Source organism: Oratosquilla oratoria, chromosome 23 (genome assembly GCF_046742065.1).
Source record: "Oratosquilla oratoria isolate Oo_2021 chromosome 23, ASM4674206v1, whole genome shotgun sequence".
NCBI classification, from domain to species: domain Eukaryota; kingdom Metazoa; phylum Arthropoda; class Malacostraca; order Stomatopoda; family Squillidae; genus Oratosquilla; species Oratosquilla oratoria.
In genome coordinates this window covers 24,530,668-24,550,391 of record NC_134799.1, presented here as the reverse complement: position 1 = coordinate 24,550,391, position 19,724 = coordinate 24,530,668, and the positions used below count along the sequence as shown (strand labels likewise).

Sequence of the window (19,724 nt, the reverse complement as noted above, 5' to 3'; positions counted from 1 at the left end):
TTGTAAGCTAGCAACCCCACATCCCAAAAAAAGGAAATTGCTAAAAGAAAGGCATGGCTGTCATTGTAAAAGGACACAAAAATATCATTAACAGTTCCCACTATATTATAACCAAAATCAAGTAAAAAGGTTGATATACTGATAATGATGATGATGATGATAATGTTAATGATAATGATGATTACATATAATCATAGCAATAACAGTAATAATAACAATCATAATAGTACTGACAAACTGTATTTAAGTAATCTTGCATCTAACACAGATATCTTCTTCAACCTAATGTAGGTCAAGTTATAAAAATTCTCTCCTGAAATTACATGCACAAGATCTTTGACATCCCTCCATTAACTATAAATATACAGAAACTCAGCAATTACCATACCTTAGAAAGCATACACCTATAATAGCATAACAGTGAAATCAGCTGCCCCCAAAATAGTATAACGGTGAAATCAGCTGTCAAAATATTCTTACAATAATTAAATGAACAACTTGTCAATTTAAATCATTATCACTTTTACATACATACAAACATATACCAAAAGTCCTTTTCCCCTTTCAAAGGGGGTGGCCAGCAAAGGCATGCATCTACCCTTCACCGATCCCCCACCCATCCAACATCCATTTGTTGTCCCTTTCATCTTTGTTCCTTATAAATGAGGGGTCATCCCTGTCCCTCATCCACTGCTCAGGTCAATACCAATGCAGCAAGGCACACACACACACACTTTCATAGCAAGACTCGACAGTCAAAACTGGTTTACCCTCACCACTTCACCACCCCTCATCTACTCAAGAATACACAGCAGATAAGAAATCCCCTTTGGGGCCTTGGATACAAGGGGAATGTCTGGAAGAGGGCAAGATATAGATGTGAGTGGGAAGTGGTTGTGAATGGATGATAAATTGATGTGTCCCAAAGGAATTATCAGTTTTATTACTGAATAGTATGACACTTGATTCTGCACCAATTCATTCTTCACATATACAAATACCTATAAGTAAAATCAAATAAGTTTTATCATCATAGTATCAAAAAGATGCTAGGAAGTATACACATAATATACTTACATATATATATATATATATTATGTATATGCAAAATACAAGCTTCATTTACCTTTCTTTTCGGTATGTACAAAAGTTTTATTTCATCACTACATTTTATTTAGAAGTTATGAAAGACAACAGTTTTTCTTTGACAACCCTTACCATTCAAATAATCAACCCTAAACTTCTCATTAGATACCAAGCTATGATAATAATTATATTCACAAAATAATCCAGACAGCAGCACAACATATTCTTATTAAATGACATGTGGGCCAAGCTGGAGGTTATTGTTGGTTGCCTAGGAGACATGGGTCTCCTACAAGAGCAACCCCGGGTGATGGATTGATTAATATAATCCAAAATATCAAGAATATATTACATAAAAGCCACAATGTGACTGCCATTAATGTTTAGGACTGGGGATATCAAATGCCATTATAAGGCACCAGGGCATAGTTACATCACACAGAATCAAGTTACAATGAGTTAGACTGTACACACATGGGTAAACTAATTATGAGATAAATTTAGTTTTCTACACTTAAAACAGCACATATTAGTGGAGGTTATATAACCAAGCAGTGCATAATTTCAACAGAAATACCAATTGGTAGAGGTGTCAAAGAATGCATAATTTCAACAGAAATACCAATTGGATGGTGCTTTGTGAACAATATAATCTTACTGAATTAGTACATTCTGTGACATGTGGTTAAAATATATTTCAGCTCCCTTGGCAAGGGTCTGTAAATGGTATTAATATATCATTCTTTCACTCTGTTGAATGGTAACAGATTATCACAAACCAGATGGCAAATCAGTATGAAATGTTGGAGAAGCAGCTTACCATATGTATATCACATTACAAGAAAAACTGTTTCCAAACATCCCATACAGTTCGATATGCTTGTTAGAACTTTTCTTTTTTCAAGAATTTGGATGTTGTGAGCTTTACATAAATCATAGATACAAGGAACAAAAATTCTCATACAACCACATGAACATTAAATGCAACACAAGAAGAAAAGGAAACCAGTGAAAGGCTAATAAGCATATGTCATACTGCTGGCTAACCTGTGGTAGAAAGAAAAGTGACTAGATAAGCACCACATAGGAAAAATCAACCAATCATGGCAAGTTATTTAAAGCATCAACTGGCACCAAATAAGGTAAGCCTTAGTTCCACCCTTCCAACACAATAATTTCTATAGCTTAGTTACCAGTTCTGTAGATATGAGTTTTTATGTTCTTAAGACAAAAAAAAATGTAAAACTAGTCTTACATTCATACTTTAACACTAAAAACTATTTTTTTTTTCTCTCCTTATCCATATATTCTCTCATGCTTTGCATATCTCCCTGTTTCACTCTCATTATCTTTTAAGACAACCACTAAGCTTTAGAACTGTATGGAGGATCAGTGTGTATAAGCAAATACTCATCCATCTGTAGAAAATCATGGTGTGATGACAGAACTTGAACACAGAGGGCAACTATTCCCTGGAAAAACTGATGTCAAACTATACTCCTCAGCCCTATGATAATGTTTGCAATAAGAAGAAGAGAGCCAAGCAGCATGGAAATGATGTGCACAACTTTACATGTAACTTGTTCAAATCTTTTTGACATGAAGAGATCAATGAGAGCCCCTGTGATCCAGTATCCATCCAGATATATACATGGCACCACATTCAGAACTGCTAAAGCTCCTGAAAACTTGATCACATAATCACACATAGTCTGTAACATATTTGGCCATGTTAGGGGGGCCACTGAGATCTTTGGTATGTAGTCAGAGAATATGAGAGTATGGTACAGATGTGCTGGAGGTCCTAAATACAAGACGTCCTCTTTCGTGTCCCCAAAGGTACCATGTCGAAGAATGCGAAGAAGACGTGAAGTGTTTCTTAAGGATGGAGCGAGGCAGTGCGTAGAAGCTGGACAAGATGGACTGGAGATGCAAGTCTGTGTACTGGAACAGACAAGACAAATTCTTTACCCAATAGAATAGAAGCTGAATGAGAATGGTTAACTGTTATATGTAGTAATGCAAATTCAAAATATTAATAAAATACTGTTACATAGTACCAATAGTACATAGTGTCCATTATCAGGAAAAAATAAAGTTTTTCACCCAATATAGTACTATCATTTATGGAAACCTAGCAAATAATTCAGCATTAACCTATTGTACAATGTACTCATTTCTAAAATCCATACACTATCCATGATGACAACACATGTCCTTGTTTCAGCTCCTCCACTCTGGCCATTCTCTTGTCCCTGCATAACACAATGACCCCAAGGGGAGATGGATTCAGGCAAGAAGGGAAAACATTACAGTTAGATTGGTCTTATATCTTTCCATTGGGCAATATTTTTGGCTCATTAAAGTATCTCTCCAATTCTCAGCAACAACTGCATGTCAGAATGGTTATTATTAGATTATGAAAGTTTTTGTTGCCTGTGGGGTATATTTCTAGGGGGTGCTGGTAAAGTATTGAATGTTGTGGTCTCACTTGAAAGGCTTGTTTTGTGATACCAAAAAAAGTTAAAGAATTTGAAATGGACAACAGTTCAAAATTATCATTATTAAATTATTCCTTGGGAAGCAGATCAATTACAAAGACAAAGGAGAAGGATCTAGGAGCATTGATAGAAGACAACTTGTAACTTTACTTTTCAATAATACTGTGGGTCAGATATGTGGATTGCTGCAGAACATTGGGGTGATTTTTCACTACATGGATAAAAAGGAGATGAAACAACTCAGTGATCCTAATCTGTCCAAGACTGGATTACAAATTAATGGTATAATCCCCACACAATGGAAGATATAAGTAAGATTGAAAGGGTACAAATACTAGCAATCAAACTGATTCTCAACTTGGTAGATAAGTCATACAAAAGCATTAAACCTACTAACAATGACTGCTCAAAAAGAAAGAGGTGATTTGATTGTGGTATTCAGGTCACTGAGGAGGGTAAACTACACAGACTAAGAAGATCTTTTGGGAATGGGGAAAACTATACGAGGTTATGGGAAAAAATGGAAAAAGATTAAGTGTCTAAAGGCCATGAAAAAATAATTTTCCATACAAATACATAAGTTCTTGAAATAGTCTACAAGGTGATAAACCCAAGCTGGAAACATATACATAAATCTAAATTTAGGTATAATTGTAGATTAAGGTGATATAGCCCAAGTTGGAGTCATACATAAATTTCAATCTATGTACCAAAGGCTTCTTCCCCCTTGCAAGGGAGGTAGCCAATTCAAAGGCACAAACCCACTCCTACCCATTCCACTCCCATCCACCACCCTTGTTTCCCTCTTATCTTTGATCTTCATGGATGAAGAGCCATCTCTGTCTCCTGTCCACTACCTAGGTTGGGTGCAATGTAGCAAGACACAGCACATTCGCAGTAAGGCCACTTCACTTAGACAGCAACCCCCCTCCCCATCCCCTCATATGGAAAATAGAGAAGACAGGGAGAAATCCCTTTGTACACCCACTCCTCGTTTAACGACCTACTCGGTTAACGACAACTCGGAGTAACGACGGGCTTTAAGACAGACCAATATTCGTTTAACGTAAATCTCCCGAAGTTACGACGTCGTGTACGATAATTAAGTTGGCTGAGGCAAATTTGTATGATGTTATAAATGAACTTGTACGGTGGATATTAGCTGTGAGGTAGTGTTCTGAAGCTTAGGTCTACATTACCATCCTGCAAGCTGGAAAAACTACCTGGGGTACAATATATACCGGTAGTGGTAAATTTTTAGTTTCGACCAAGGGCGCAATATAGCAATAGAAAATTAATTATTAAGTTTGTAAATTATAATGTATCAACGTAATATGCAATTTTGTGAGCGAAAAAAAAGGTGCTAAAACAAATTTCGTAAGTAACGAAGTCATGTCGGACGAATGGTACACCATGTTTGTTATGATAGATGCCGATGTCGAAGAAATGAAAGGATGATAAATTCGTCTAACCTACACTAAACTACCGTATTTTCTGGCTTAAAATACGCATCGGGTTATAATGCGCACCCATGCACTTCGTTATCTCAGTACACAGATAGCGCGCACCGACGTATAACGCGCATGCCAGGAAAAGTCACTGGTGGCTAAAGCTCATGAACTGCATGTATGCGACTCCTGCTTGCGTTGGTCCATTGTTTTGTGGGAAATTTGAGCCATGAAAAGTTTATTGAATACAAAATGTACATGAAAAATTTCGGATTTTTACAGAAAAATTGTAATTTACTATCCTGAGGGAACAATTCATCTTACAAGTTTTTATCACCGTGTACAAGTTTTTATCACCGTGTACAAGTTTTTATTGCCATGCAGCAACTATGTTAAGGTTCATAAGTGTCTTTACTGAAGTGACGTTTAGTTTAACAAACTCTCGCAAGAGGGTGTTTAGTGTAGGCTAGATTGGCAATAGAACTGTCAATCTCGGCCCTGATCTCGCATATTCCGGGTGAGCTAAAATGGCCAACGTTCATGATGTTGGTACCAGTGCTGTTTTACAGATCCCAAATATTTGCATAGACTACGATAATTAATGTTAGTAAAAATAAACCAATGATATAACGGCGATTAATTACTTAGTATCATGTGAACGAGGTTACATAGAGAAGTATTTTTCATTGGCTAGAGCCACCGCTGGGAAATCTGTTGATTTGTCACTAAATTAAGTGTCAGTTTAGGCATTAATCAGGACACAACTAAGAAAAAGTCGGAACTACATGTACCGGTATATGACTCTTGTTGTGCGTTGGTCCCTTATTACTTTGTAGCTTAAATAGTTTGTAGGAAATATGATTTAAAAAAGTTTATTGGAAGTAAAATATACAGAAAAATTTCAGGATTTTAAAAAAAAAAAATTCATTTTATATCTTGAGGAAATAATTCGTCTTTACCATTTTTTATGTAATACTGAAACAAACTACAGACTGTTTCGTTTTAGCTTTGAACCTACAATGACAGTGGTGAAATAGGACAGTCTCTCATCGAAGTGACGTTTAGTTAATATAGCTCCCGAAAGAGGGTTTTGTAGTCAGGTGTTTGACACGAGTTTATGAACGGCCGCAACGGAATTTGTACCGTACCTCAAGTGAAGCAACAAAGCCAACATAAAAATTCAAATTAGGATGCTGTGAACATGGGCAAATATCATGAATATTGATCATGTTTCATGGTGTTTAGGCCTATTTAAACATGAAAAATAAGATTCGATAGATACCTACCTATACCAAATATTTATATAGCCCATACTGGCGTATTCTTTCATGTCACCATGGCTGTTCTTCTTGTTCTCACGGAACGTCACGGAGAAGTGTGCTGTCCCGACTTTGTGACGGCCAACATTGTCACGTTGTTGTGAAAAAAATGACACACACAGCCGCAGAATTTTTATCGTAGGCCGTAGATAATGCGCACCACCGGATAACGCGCACCCCCCATTTTTAGGTCCTTCCAACGGAAAAAACTCGCGCACTATACGCCGGAAAATACGGTATGTATCAGTAGTTTGGTCCCCATATAGAGTGAAGGATATAAGCAAGACTGAGAAAATACAAAGGGCAGCAACCACACTGATCCCCAGCCTGGCAGATAAACCATATGAGGAAAGACTATTCACTGACTCTGCCAATTTTGAAACACCAAGGAGTGAGGTAATATGATTACAGTATTCAGGTCAATAAAAGGAAGGGTGCATTAACAGAAGAGATCTCCTGATTAAATATGAGAGGGTTTTAAGATGTCATGGGGACAAATTAAGTAAGACCATATCTCTAAAGGATGTGAAAAAATATTCGTACAGTTTTCCATGTTAATGCATGTATACTTGGAATAGTTTAGAAAGTGATATGGCCCAAACTCAAACAATACATGACTTCAAATCTAAATCTAAATGGAAATCAAGAATATAGATTAAGTTGGAAGTGTACATGAATTTGAGGCTAGGTATGATAAAAAATTAGAGAACAGGAGACAGGACCCAACAAGTGTAGCTCCATTTCTGTACACTACAATTAGGTAAATACACACTCGCACACACAAATAATGACCTCCATGATCATGATGACATGTTTAGGTTAGGTCAGTATAGGAAGAATGCCCTCAGTCATTCTCAATTTTTTCCTCTCATGCACCCTTCCAAACTTAGTCATAAATTGTTTCAGTTCCTCCTCAGAATCCACAAGTGCACTGGCATCTACAAACAACACTGGCTCACTGCCAGTGTCCCTCCACCATCACGCCATCTTACTTTAGATAATTATATATATATATACCAAGAAGCAATTTCCCCCTTATAAGGCAGGTGGCCAATAAAGGCATACACCTGTGGTATCCCTAAATCCCCCACATGTGCATCTACATAATATTTTGGTTTATAGTATTGTCATTGCAGCAATGAGGTGGACAAGAAATTTATATGTTGTGTAGAAATAGCTGGCCTTCAGCCTCATATTACTATTATGCAGATTAAGTCCACATTATGCCTGTACTACAGGTATTTGTATCCTCAAGAAAGCATAATTTTGACCCTTCTAAGCCATGTTTCTATGAGGCTGTGTCCCTTGCTACTTTTGGGTATGTCGACTGTATTGACTGTATATATAAACAGCCTAGTCTTGTAACCAGAGCCCAGTCCCCCCTCTGTATTTGTAACCCAGCAGTGTGTATCCCAAAACCCACACAGTCAACTTTGCAGTCGAGTTTCCTCCGAGTCTGACCACCTGACCCAGCCTACACTGACACTTGTACTAACCAGAACAAAGCCAACATACTTGTGCACCACAAAGTAATGTACTCGTAATGTTACATTGGTGACCCCAGAATTGTGCTTCATTCACTCCCTCGGCACCCACTCCAGGCTTTAAACAAACTCAGATGGCAACTTACCTGTGAGCAATAGCTGTCCGTGCTGGAAGGCAGGAGAATGGATGCATTGCAGCAGAGTCTGAATCACTTTCTTCCTGCAGGGCAAAACACAAGTGTGTTTCACTGTCACCACTACAACACTGTACTGAACCATCTGCTCCTTCAAATGCTGTTCATACATGTAAGAGAAGAGAGAAATCATGATTAATGAATAGATTTATGTTTGATCTCAATCAATCAATCCATTATCCTCCTTTTCTCTTACATAAAACCTGCAGCCCTTGGGAAACTAGCTGTGACCATTAGTTCAGCCTATAATTCAGTCAGTGAAGAGATTTTGTGTTGTTATCTAAAAAGAGTTTGTTGAATGTGGTTGAGAAGGCTTATAGGAGGGTTTTGATTGAAAGGATTGGGAGAGAAGCAGAGGGAGTAATTGTTGAGGAACAAAGTGGGTTTACGTAAGGTAGGGGTTATGTGGATCAAAATTTTGTGGTAAGACATATATGTGAGAAAGCTTTAGCAAAGGGCAAGGATATTTTTTGGCTTTTATGGATTTGGAAAATGCTTATGACAGAGTGGACATGAAGGTGCTGTGGGGGGTTTTGCAGATGTGTTTGGTTGGGAGGTGGGCTGTTGTGGGCAGTGGGGAGCTTTTATGAGTGGTAGAACTCAAAGGGATTTCTCCCCATTTTCTCTTTTTCTGTATGAGAGGACAGGGAGGGTTGCCAATTAAGTGTAGAGGCCTTGCTGTGAATGTGCTGTCTTGCTATACTACTTCTAACCCAAGGAAGTGGGTGGGAAACAAGGATGACCCATCATCCATGAGGAGCTAAGATGAAAGGAGAGAAAGGGTGGTGGACGAGAGTGGAATGGGTGGGAGTAGGTTCATCCCTTTGACTTTAGCTCCCTCACTTATATGGGTGAAAAAGCTCTTGATATATAGATATATAGTCAGAACCTGTGTTGGAGTTGGAAGTGGAGCTAGTGGTTTGAGGTAAAGGTGGGATTTTGCCAGGAGTATATAATTTTGCCATGGGAGATAAATGCAGGGGTAATAGGCATGGGATTGGAGATGGTTAAAAAAAATTGAGAAAAGTGGGAGGTGAGCCAATTGTTTCCTGATGACACTGTGCTTGTGGTAGGATCAGAGGGTGGATTGAGGAAGTTAGTGATGGAGTTTAGGAAGGTGTGCAAGAGGAGAAAGTTAAAGGTAAGTATGAAGAAATGAGGAGGTGAGGAGGAGAACGGGGGTGGTAAGAGAGTTAGGAGATAGGGTGGATGAAGGAATGTTGGGATGGTTTGGACACTTGGAAAGAATGAGTGAAGAAAGATTAGTAAAAGAGGTGTGGAAGGCAGAAGTGGAGGGAGTGAACATAAGGGGGGGCGACCTAGGATGAGATGGATGGATGGGGTAAAGGGGGCTTTGGGGAAGAGAGGAATGTCTGTTGAGGAAGGACGGGAGAGGACAGAAGACAGGGGGGAATGGAGAATGGTTGTATATGGATGATGTTGTGATGCATGAGGTGGAATGGGTGGGGGATGGGGGATGAGGTAGTATGTGTGATAAACATTTGACGCAGGCCGAAGGGATTTCTCCTCCATCTTCTCCTTTTCTGCATGGGGGGACGGAGAGGAGGGGTCGCCAATTTAATGAAGCTGCCTTGCTGTGGATGTGCTGTCTTGCGACACTGCTTCTGACCCAGGGCAGTGGACAAGATGCAGGGATGACCCATCATCCAGGAGGTGCCAAGATAAGAGGGAGGGGAGTGGAGTGTATTAGGGATGGAATGGGTGGGAATGGTTTTTATGCCTTTGTTTTTTGGCTACCTCCCTTGTAAGGGGGAAAAAGCCTTTGGTATATGTATGTATCTATTTAAGTATGGGTGAAAGTAAGGTGATGGAATGTACAAGAGGAAAGTATGCCATCAATTTGGAAGTGAGTATTAAAGGAGAGTGGCTTGAGGAGGTGGATAGCTTTAGATATTTGGGGTTGCATGTGATGGGGGGAGGAAGTGGAAGTGGATTGTAGATTGAAAGAAGCAAGTACCTTGGGGGAAAAAAAGTGTAATGAGAAGTAGACCTTTAGGAATGGATGCTGAGAGGAGACTGTATGAGGGGGTGATTGTGCTGATGGCACTGAATAAGGCAGAAACATGGAATATAAGAGAGGAAGAGTTTAAATGTGTTTGAGATGAAATGTCTGAGAAGTATGGTAGGGGTTACAAGCTTGAATAGAGTGAGAAACAAGGAGGTGAGGAGGAGAGCAGGGGTAGAAAAGGAGTTGGGGGAGAGGGATAGGGTTGATGTAAGAGAATTGGGAAGGTTTGGACACAGAAAGAATGAGTAAAGAAAGATTAGTAAAAGAAGTGTGGAAGGCAGATGTGGATGGAGGGAACAAGAGGGGGTGACTGAGGATGGGATAGATGGATGGGGTAAAGGGGGCATTGAACAATGGAAAAGGCAGAAGATAGGAGTGAGTGGAGAATGGCTGTGCATGGATGATGCTGTGTTGCTTGGAAGGAAGTGGAAGGGGGAGGGGGGTTTAGGGAGGGGCTATGTGTGAATGACATTTTGACCCAGCCTAAAGGGATTTCTCCCTGTCTTCAATGTTTCTACATGAGGGGACAGAGAGGGGTTGCCAATTAAATGAAGGGGCCTTGCTGTGGATATGTTGTGTCTTACTGCATTTCTTCTCATCCAGGGCAATGAGCAAGATGCAGGGATGATCCATCATCCAGGAGGAACCAAGATAAGAGAAAGGGAGGGAGGGGTGGTGAATGGGAGTGGAGTGGGTGAGGATGAAATGGGTGGTAGTGGAATTATGCCTTTTGACTTTGGCTACCTCCCTTGTAAGGGGGAAAAAGGGAAAAAGCCATTGGTATATGTATCTGGAAAGAGTGAGTATGGAACAGTGCAGCATAATGTGTTCTGTGCCTTCTGTGTAGTGGTTGCATCTAGGGGAACTGATGTCTGGTCCCAGGTCAATTCTGTGCTGGTACAGTTTTACTGTAGGATGAAGATCTGAACATGATATCCCACTAGAACTCATTTGTCTTGAGAGTGATTTCTCTGTTGGGTTGATTTCAGGGGTAGTTTTGTGAAATAAAGTATTGGATAGTTTATTAAGGAGTTTTCTTTCTGAGTATGTTATTGTATAGATGTATTATGGGGTGCTGAGGGTAGGTTGCATTTGAGCAGAACATTGTTGGAGTTGATTCTATGTTGTATTTGGCAGACTGTGTTTGTGATCTGATGTGAGGGGTGGGTATGTTGGGTTATTAGATAAAACTGTGTACCTATCATTTACATTTAAGTGCACTGGTGGTGTAACTGGAAGCAAGCTGGTCTTACATTCCCTTAGTTGTGGGTTTGAATCATTCATTTCTCTCAAATTCCCAGCAGTGACTGTTACCTGCCCTAACACTCCAAGCATAGGCAAGAGTGATGGTTTCAGCTTCAGCTAAGTGCCTCCTAGTGTAGGCACTTCACCTTCTATCATTTTCATGTGAACTTTGATGTTTCTGGTGAACCAAAAAGTGCTAACCCTCAATTTGCTTCTGAGTTTTGTGTTGCGTTTATACAGTTTAGTGAGCATGGTAGTCCTTCTCAGATATATGATGATGATGAAACTGGGTTATTTTGGTAGTGTTTAATTTGTAGCACTTGTTGTTCAGAAGGAAATTATGGTCCATAGTTAAAAAAAGACGATGTCACACCACTGATGAATTCTAATGCCTTTGGTATTAACTGTATGAAATTGCTTTCTCATGGCAAAGTATACAGAACTTAGGTTTTTTAAAGGTGAATCACAACTCCCAGTTACTTATATGAATCAGACTAATATTTGGACAGATGCTGATATTTTTGAGTGGTAGTTCCATCATGTGCTCATGCCAACAATGAAAATTTTTCATGGTAAGAAATGCATGGCAGAAATTGGTAGTGTTTAATTTGTAGCACTTGTTGGTCTGATGGAGTAAGAGTAAAGCTCATCATGAGCAAAGTTTTGAAAAGGTAGTATTTTTACTATGTGTATACCTTCAAATGTGACAAATATGATCCAAATGAGGGACCAAGGTGTGATATCTAACAGTTAAATGATCTATAAGTGTGATTTAACCCCTTCGATACGATGACGTCTACGTAGGCGTCATAAGGAGCAAGTGGGTACGTGAGGATGCTGATGTCGGTGTCTTGATTATATATATCATAGTTGTACCTGCGTGACCCCCATACTCTGTAGACTGGCTTCATCATATTTTCTATGGTTATCAAAATTCACGGGTGAAAGAGAACGAGCAATACAGCTGTAACTTAATTTTTTATAATGTGAGTATTATGACACAACATCGTACGTCTGGCAGCTAATGCTGCCCGCGAGATTTTGGCCCGTATTGAAGGGGTTAATGTACAGGTTGGTTAATGAAAGTGTGCTGGGATTGTAATCAGAAGAATGCTGGTCTTGCATTCACTTTGTTGTGGGTTCAAATCCCACATTCCTCTCTGATTCCCAGTAGTGACTGTTGCCTGTCCCAACAATCCAATCTTTTTTTCTTGGTTAACAATGATCCAAAGCTTTAGGAAAAGGTAAGGATGTTTTTTGGGCCTTTATGCATCTGGAAAAGGTTTATGATAGGGTAGACAGGAAGGCACTGTGGGAGGTATTGCAGATATATGGGATAGGAGGAAAGCTGTTAATAGAAGTATGGTAAATATAACAAAAGAAACTTACTCGGTACGGTAAATATAACAAAAGAACCTTACTCGGTATGGTAAATATAACAAAAGAAAAAATTAAAAGGTGTATAGACAAACTCAAAGTTAATAAAACACCAGGGCCTGACGGTTGGCATCCAAGAATCTTAAAGGAAATGAAAAATGAGATTGTTGTTCCATTAGAAATTATTTTCAAGAAATCCATCATATCCGGAGATGTCACAAGAGAATGGAAGCTAGCTAACGTTACTCCCCTATTCAAAAAAGGTGACAAAAAGAAACCAAATAACTATAGGCCTATAAGTTTGACTTCAATAGTAGGAAAAATAATGGAAACTATCATCAGAGATGCTATCGAACATCATTTAGAAAGTAACCGTTTGATAAATGATAGCCAGCATGGTTTCAGACGGAAACGTTCTTGCGTGACTAACTTACTCGAATTCTACAACGCAGTTATTTTGAATTATGACAAAAGAAACAATATAGATTTAGTATATCTAGACTTTGCAAAAGCTTTTGATACCGTCCCACACGAAAGACTACTTACTAAATTAGCTTTGCATGGAATAAGTGGTAGCCTATTAGGTTGGACTAGTAATTGGTTGAATGATCGAAAACAGAGAGTTGTTTTAAATGGAAAAACTTCTAGATGGAAAAGTGTTGCAAGTGGAGTTCCTCAGGGTTCCGTTCTTGGGCCACTTCTATTCATAGTATATATAAATGATATAGACCATGGACTAAAATCTACTGTTTCCAAATTTGCTGATGATACAAAACTGTGCGGAGTGGCAAATGATCACTCAAACCAATTAGATATTCAAGAAGATTTAGATCAATTACAGCAATGGTCTGAAAAGTGGCTAATGAAATTTAACACAAGTAAATGCAAGGTAATGCACATAGGTAAAAATAACAGTAAGTACGATTACAAGTTATTTGGAAATTCGTTAACAAAAGTGGATAGTGAAAAAGATCTCGGCGTAATTATCAGAAAGCAAATAAGATTCTAGGACTGATTGCGCAATCTTTTGATTTCAAAAGTCCATCACTCATTAACAAGCTATATAAATCGTTAGTTCGTCCACATTTGGAATATGCTGTTTCCGTATGGTCACCGAATCTCATTAAAGACATTGACAGATTGATACTTGATACAGGTCTTTAAAATTCTAAAGGGAATTGACAACATCAAAAGTGACAAAATTTTTACATTGAATGAGAATCAGACAAGAAACAATGGTCTCAAACTGTCCGGAAATAGATTCAATTTGGAAGTAGGTAGAAACAACTTTGCCAACCGTGTAGTTAATGAATGGAATAAACTTCCTGCACAGGTAGTGCAATGTAGTTCAGTTCGAAGCTTTAAGAATCAGTTAGATAAATACCTAAGTAAGATGCTGTAATGATTATAATTTATCTTATATTATTTGTTTTTGTTTTGTTATCATTTGTCTGTCTGATTTTTATTTATTATTAGTTATATGTCAATTTATTATTATTTACTATTTACCTGTTTGTTTATTATTTAACTATACCTATGCATTTATTTATGTATTTTATTTGTTATTTACATTATCATAGTTTTTATTTATTATTTTATTATTAATATGATTTTTTTTTTTTTTTTTCCCACATCCGACCTAGATATGGATCAAAAGGTCTCCTGTCGGCATGCTCCGCCTTTGTAATCCTTTGTAATCCTTTGTAGAGTTTTATGAGAGTAGTAGAGCCTGTGTTAGAATTAGAAATGGAGAAAGTGAGTGGTTTGAGGTAAAGGTGGGACTGCCAGAGTTGTGTTATGCCGCCTTGGCTATTCAATTTATACATGGATGGGGTGGTGTGAGAAGTAAATGCAAGGGTAATGGGTTGGATTGGACATGGTTAAAGAAAATGGAGAAAAATGGGAGATAAGCCAGTTGTTATTTACTGATGACACTGCACTTGTAGCAGAATCAGAGGAGGGATTAAGGAAGTCAGTGATGGAGTTTGGGAAGGTGTGCAAAAAAAGTTGAAGATAAATGTGGGTAAAAGTAAGGTGATGAGATGTTCAAGGCAAGAAGATGGCAGCAAATTGGAAGTGAGTATTAATGAAGAGAGACTGGAGGAAGTGGATAGCTTTAGACACTTGGGTACAAATGTGGTGGGAAAGGGAGGAGTGGAGGTGGAGCTAGAATATAGGTTGAGAGAAGCAAGTAAACGCCTTGGTGGATTAAAAAGTGTAATGAGAAACAGACATTTGGGAATGGATGCTAAGAGGAGATTGTATGAAGGAGTGATTGTGCCAGCACTGTATGTGGCAGTAACATGGAATATGAGAGGAAGAGAAAATGAGTTTAAATGTGCTTGAAATAAAATGCCTGAGAAGTATGATAGGGGTTACTAGGCTGGAAAGTGTGAGAAACAAGAAGGTGAGGTGGAGAGCAGGGGTGGTAGGGGAGTTGGGAGATAGGGTTGATGAAAGTGTTTTCAGATGGTTTGGGCACATGGAAAGAATGAGTGAAGAAAGATTAGTAAAAGAGGTGTGAAAGGCAGAGGCAAGGAGTGAAAATGAGGGGGCAAGGAGTGAAAATGAGGGGGCAACCAAGGATGAGATGGATGGGGTAAAAGGGGCATTGGGAAAGAACGGAATGTCTATTAAGGAAGGAAAAGACTGAAGACAGGGGTGAGTGGAGAAAGGTTCTGTATGGATGATGCTAAGATGCATGGAAGGGAGTGAGTGAGGGATAGGGGGTGAGAGAGTATGTGTGAATGATATTTTGATACACACAAAGGGATTCTCCCCATCTTCTCTTTTTCTGCATGAGGGGATGGAGATGGGAGTTGCCAATTAAGTGAAGTGGCCTTGCTATTGATGTGCTGTGTCTTGCTATATTGCTTCTGACTCAGGGCAGTGGGTGAGATGCAGGGATGACACATCATCCAGGAGGAGCCATGGAAAGAGGGAAGGAGGGGTGGTGAATGGGAGTGGAGTATGTGGGGATGGAATGGGTGGGAGTAGATTTATGCCTTTGACTTTGGCTACCTCCCTTGTAAGGAAGAAAAAGACGTTGGCATATGTACATAATAATGATCTTTGTGTCTTGGATTAAAAGTATCACTTTATCCTAAAGGATGCAATAATTAAGTTTTCAGTAGTGTAGAACCCTGTGACACAGACAACATTACAAAAGTGTTGACATAAGATGTGGCCCACAGTGATGTACCTGTGTGTTTACTCTATGATGGGAAGTTTGAGGGGTTTGCGGATGCTGCCAGTGACTTTTACGAGTACCACAAGATACAGGAAATAGTGGTATGCAGTGACTCTGTCCATCATACATTCAGGCTCTTCCTTTCTACCTCCCTTCAATTACAAATATATTCTAAAACTAGTTATAACAATCAATGCTTCATCCTTCTATTGAAACTACTACCCTAATCATATGACATATTAAAAAATATTATAATACTTATACAACCAAAACTAAAAAAAAAATACCATATAATTTTTGCACTGAAATAAGCACATTCTACTTACCATGATGAATGGTCTCGTCATAGGTGTGTACAACATTCTCTGGTACACAGAATCCAATTTGCTCTGTTGTGACAGCCTGAACCAAACATCTTTGCCAGTCATCTAAATTTGCAACTGGACAGCTGTTAAGCTGTGTGATGACATCTCCTTCCTCTAATCCTGTGGGCCCACGAGCAGGAGAATCCTGTGGTGAAACATCAAAGATATGCATTTAAGTATTACCTTGATGAGAAAAAATTATACATATACAATCAATAAATCTTTGGCCCCAGTTCTCCTTGCCTGTGCCCTCCCTTCAAGAAGCTGATCACAGCCACTGGTTTAGCCCAGTCACTAAGTAAAGAGATTTTGTTCTGGTGTCTGGAAGGGATGAGTGTAAGGCAGAGTAGTATAAGTGATCTATGTTTTCTGTGAGATGGTTGTATCTGAGGCAATTGGAGTGTCTTGACAGCTGATTCTGCACTAGTATTTAACCCCTTCCATACGATGATGCTTACATAGGCATCATGAGGCGCGAGTGGTTATATGAGGATGTCAGCATTGGAACTTTGATTATATTTATTTTGCAGTTGTAGCTGAGTGACCCCCCATATTCTGTGAACTGGATTGATCATATTTTCTGTGGTTATACATTCAGAGTGAAAGAAAATGACTAATACAGCTGTAACTTTATAATATATAACATATTGTGATGCATCATCAAATCATCGTACATCAGGCAGCATGCTGCCTGTGAGAATTTGACTCACACTGAAGAGATTAATGAAGATTGCATGTGTATCATATATGAGGCCCATTATCTTTTTTGTCCAGTGAAAGAGGATAACCATTAAATGTGTCGCTAGGTGTTTCTTAGATTCATGAATGTCAGAAGTAAGTAGCATCACTGAATATTTCTGAGGGGATGCAGACATTGTTTTGTGTCTGCCATATCCCCAGTCTATTCAGGTAAACCCACTAACACCCTGCATCTCCTGATAGAGGTAAGAGGGTTGACAGGTTTTGGAAACGTGCAGCCTCACTGTCCATCTTCTAGGACCCCCATATGCATCACTATTGGGTATTAAATCATTAATAGAAAAAACTCAAAGAAATACTGCTGTCAACTACAACAATGTTTTATAATGACTGCTTACATGGTCAAGACTGATGACAGAAATCCCATTGCCATGGAAGTAGAGAGGCATGAGAAGATAGGGTGCTGCTAATCCCAATCCCAGGGCCACAAGGGTGAGGACTAAGTTGTGCCACACTCCTGCACATAAGATCTGCAAAGCCAATAAAAACATATTTCATTTATAGGCTGGACCTCATAAAGTATGAAACTCTAGTACCCCAGCAATACTAAAGAGAAATAAACATAATGCAATAATGAAAGAATATGGTAATGGAGGTATCCAAGAGTGGAACTCACTAAGTTAATACACAGTTGAATGAAGAAATAATAGAGTATGTAAAGTTATAGATATCTGGGAAAAGATGTACATGAAAAGAGAAGACTGGGGTAAAAGGTTAGCCATAGAGTGTGGGTGGGGGAGAGGGTAGGGTATGCTCCAAGAGAAGGATGAAAAAATTAAAAATATATCAATGGAAGCAATGCAGTGAGTGTATAAGGCAATAATTATGCAGGCTGTTGTGCACATGATAGTGGCCTGAGTGATAAATACAATAGAGAAAAGAGTGGAGGTAGTAAAAATGAGATGTGTGAGGAGTATGTTACTGAATATAACAAGGGAATGATATAGTTCATGAATGGACTGTGGTAATGATAGGATTGGGAGAATTATTGACCAGGGTGACCTGGGGTGATATGGTCATGTTATTAAACTTAATGAGAGTACTCTGAAAGGATTCATAAGTCAGAAGTGCCAGGAAAAAGGTGAATGGATGGGGGTAAATTAAGCCATTTGGGCTCATTGACAGGATGTCAAACAAGCAACAATGTGATTGGATGAAACAGTCAACTAGGGTTCCCAGAACTCAAGGGTTCCATGAGGGATGGTGATAAATAGGTTAATCATAAGAAAATCAATAATCAAGTAATTTTTCTATTTAACTTTTTATATGCCTTTTGACTTTGACTATCTCCCTTGTAAGGGGTAAAAAGCCCTTGGTATATGTATTTTTTATCTTTTGCCCTATCCATAAACCTTAGTTACTTTTTGTTTAAACTAGTTACAAGAAAAATGTTATATTTGCCATTTGACCTTTAAAATTGTAACATTAAAAAGGTATAATAGAACCTCTATACAGTATTTAAATGATCCTTTATTTAAACAATCCATTATCCAAACTTTCATAAGAAACAAAAACAAAAAATTACTTCTATATTTGAAAATTTACACCACTAAAAATTCCAAAGCCAGATATATACAGTATTACAAGATAAAGAACTATATGAATAATTTGTTATCAGCTCACATTCAATAATCATCCCATGCTTAAGAACCATGAAATTTTTTATGATTCATTATACTGAAATACAAGATTAAATGAGAAAATTATGGTGATGGGAAAGGAAAATGGAGAAGTAAGAAAAGATGAGATGCAAGTAGTTTTGAAAATGATGAAAGCAGGTAAGATGCCCGGGTTAGATGGGTGTCAAGAAGAGTGTCTAAAGAAAGGAGGCACAGTAATAGTGGACTTGTTAGTGAGGTTGTTTAATGTGTGTCTAAAAGAGGGCAGAGTGCTGGAGGACTGGAGGAGTGCCTGTACAGTTCTGCTTTACAAGGGAAAAGTGGACAAATGTGAGTAGTTTCAGAGATATCAGTTTGTTAAGTGTAGTTGGGAAAGTATATGGGAGGGTTTTAATTGAGAGGATTAGGAAAGGAACGGAGGGAGTAATTGGTGTGGTAAGGCAGATATGTGAGGGCATCCTAAGAAGCCTTCTCTAAGGGTTTTGAACAGTTTAAATTAGGATTGGTGGGAAGAAAAACGGTGACCTACATAAGTGCCAGTCTGACCAGTAGTCAGTAAATACACACTCCAAGTTTTACTATTCACTAGTTATGCATGTGACATCCTAAAGAATGCATGCACAAGACTCAGAAAGTCAATGTACCTATTGTGTAAATTCAAGAAATCTAATTCATTTCAACCTAATTATAATAATTTAGTACAATACCTACTAATACAGTAACTATAACTGATTTTCAGGTGGGTATTATCAAACCATTGTGATGTTCTTTCAAGAGTTACAAAATTTCTGGTCATAAAGATATGACCTGCCCACCAAAAGTATTATGCTCTCAGCTTGCAACCTACTACATGTTAACAAAATAATTTATTTCTAGGTTTAAACACATCTTTAGAAATGTATGCAAATGAAGAAGAAAGCATGCTACACAGAGATTCTCACCTTAAGTTGTCGGAAAGGTGAAAGAGAACGTATTTCCTCTGTGGGCACATCAACATATGCCCCTGGCAAGATGAACATAAATACAAGACCAAATCCATTCACATGAACATCTTCCCTGGTAGAATAAAAGAAAACAATGCCAGATCTCATGAATGAATAATCCCTGA

The 19,724-nt window shown here is 38.5% G+C and overlaps 1 protein-coding gene across 5 annotated transcripts in view; it reads right to left on the bottom strand.

The window, feature by feature from the left end:
• Positions 1–922: 922 nt before the first annotated feature.
• The window catches only part of S2P (membrane-bound transcription factor site-2 protease), a 42,772-nt gene continuing 23,970 nt past the window's right edge, over positions 923–19,724 (bottom strand). For all 5 annotated transcript variants that reach the window (XM_076206885.1, XM_076206881.1, XM_076206882.1 and 2 more), the window contains 5 exons: positions 19,558–19,672; positions 17,336–17,467; positions 16,200–16,383; positions 7,985–8,132; positions 923–3,030 (listed from right to left, as the gene is read on the bottom strand). In XM_076206885.1, coding sequence (XP_076063000.1) covers positions 2,574–3,030; positions 7,985–8,132; positions 16,200–16,383; positions 17,336–17,467; positions 19,558–19,672 — 1,036 coding nt within the window. In that variant the 3' untranslated portion in view covers positions 923–2,573. The remainder of the gene's footprint in view (positions 3,031–7,984; positions 8,133–16,199; positions 16,384–17,335; positions 17,468–19,557; positions 19,673–19,724) is intronic.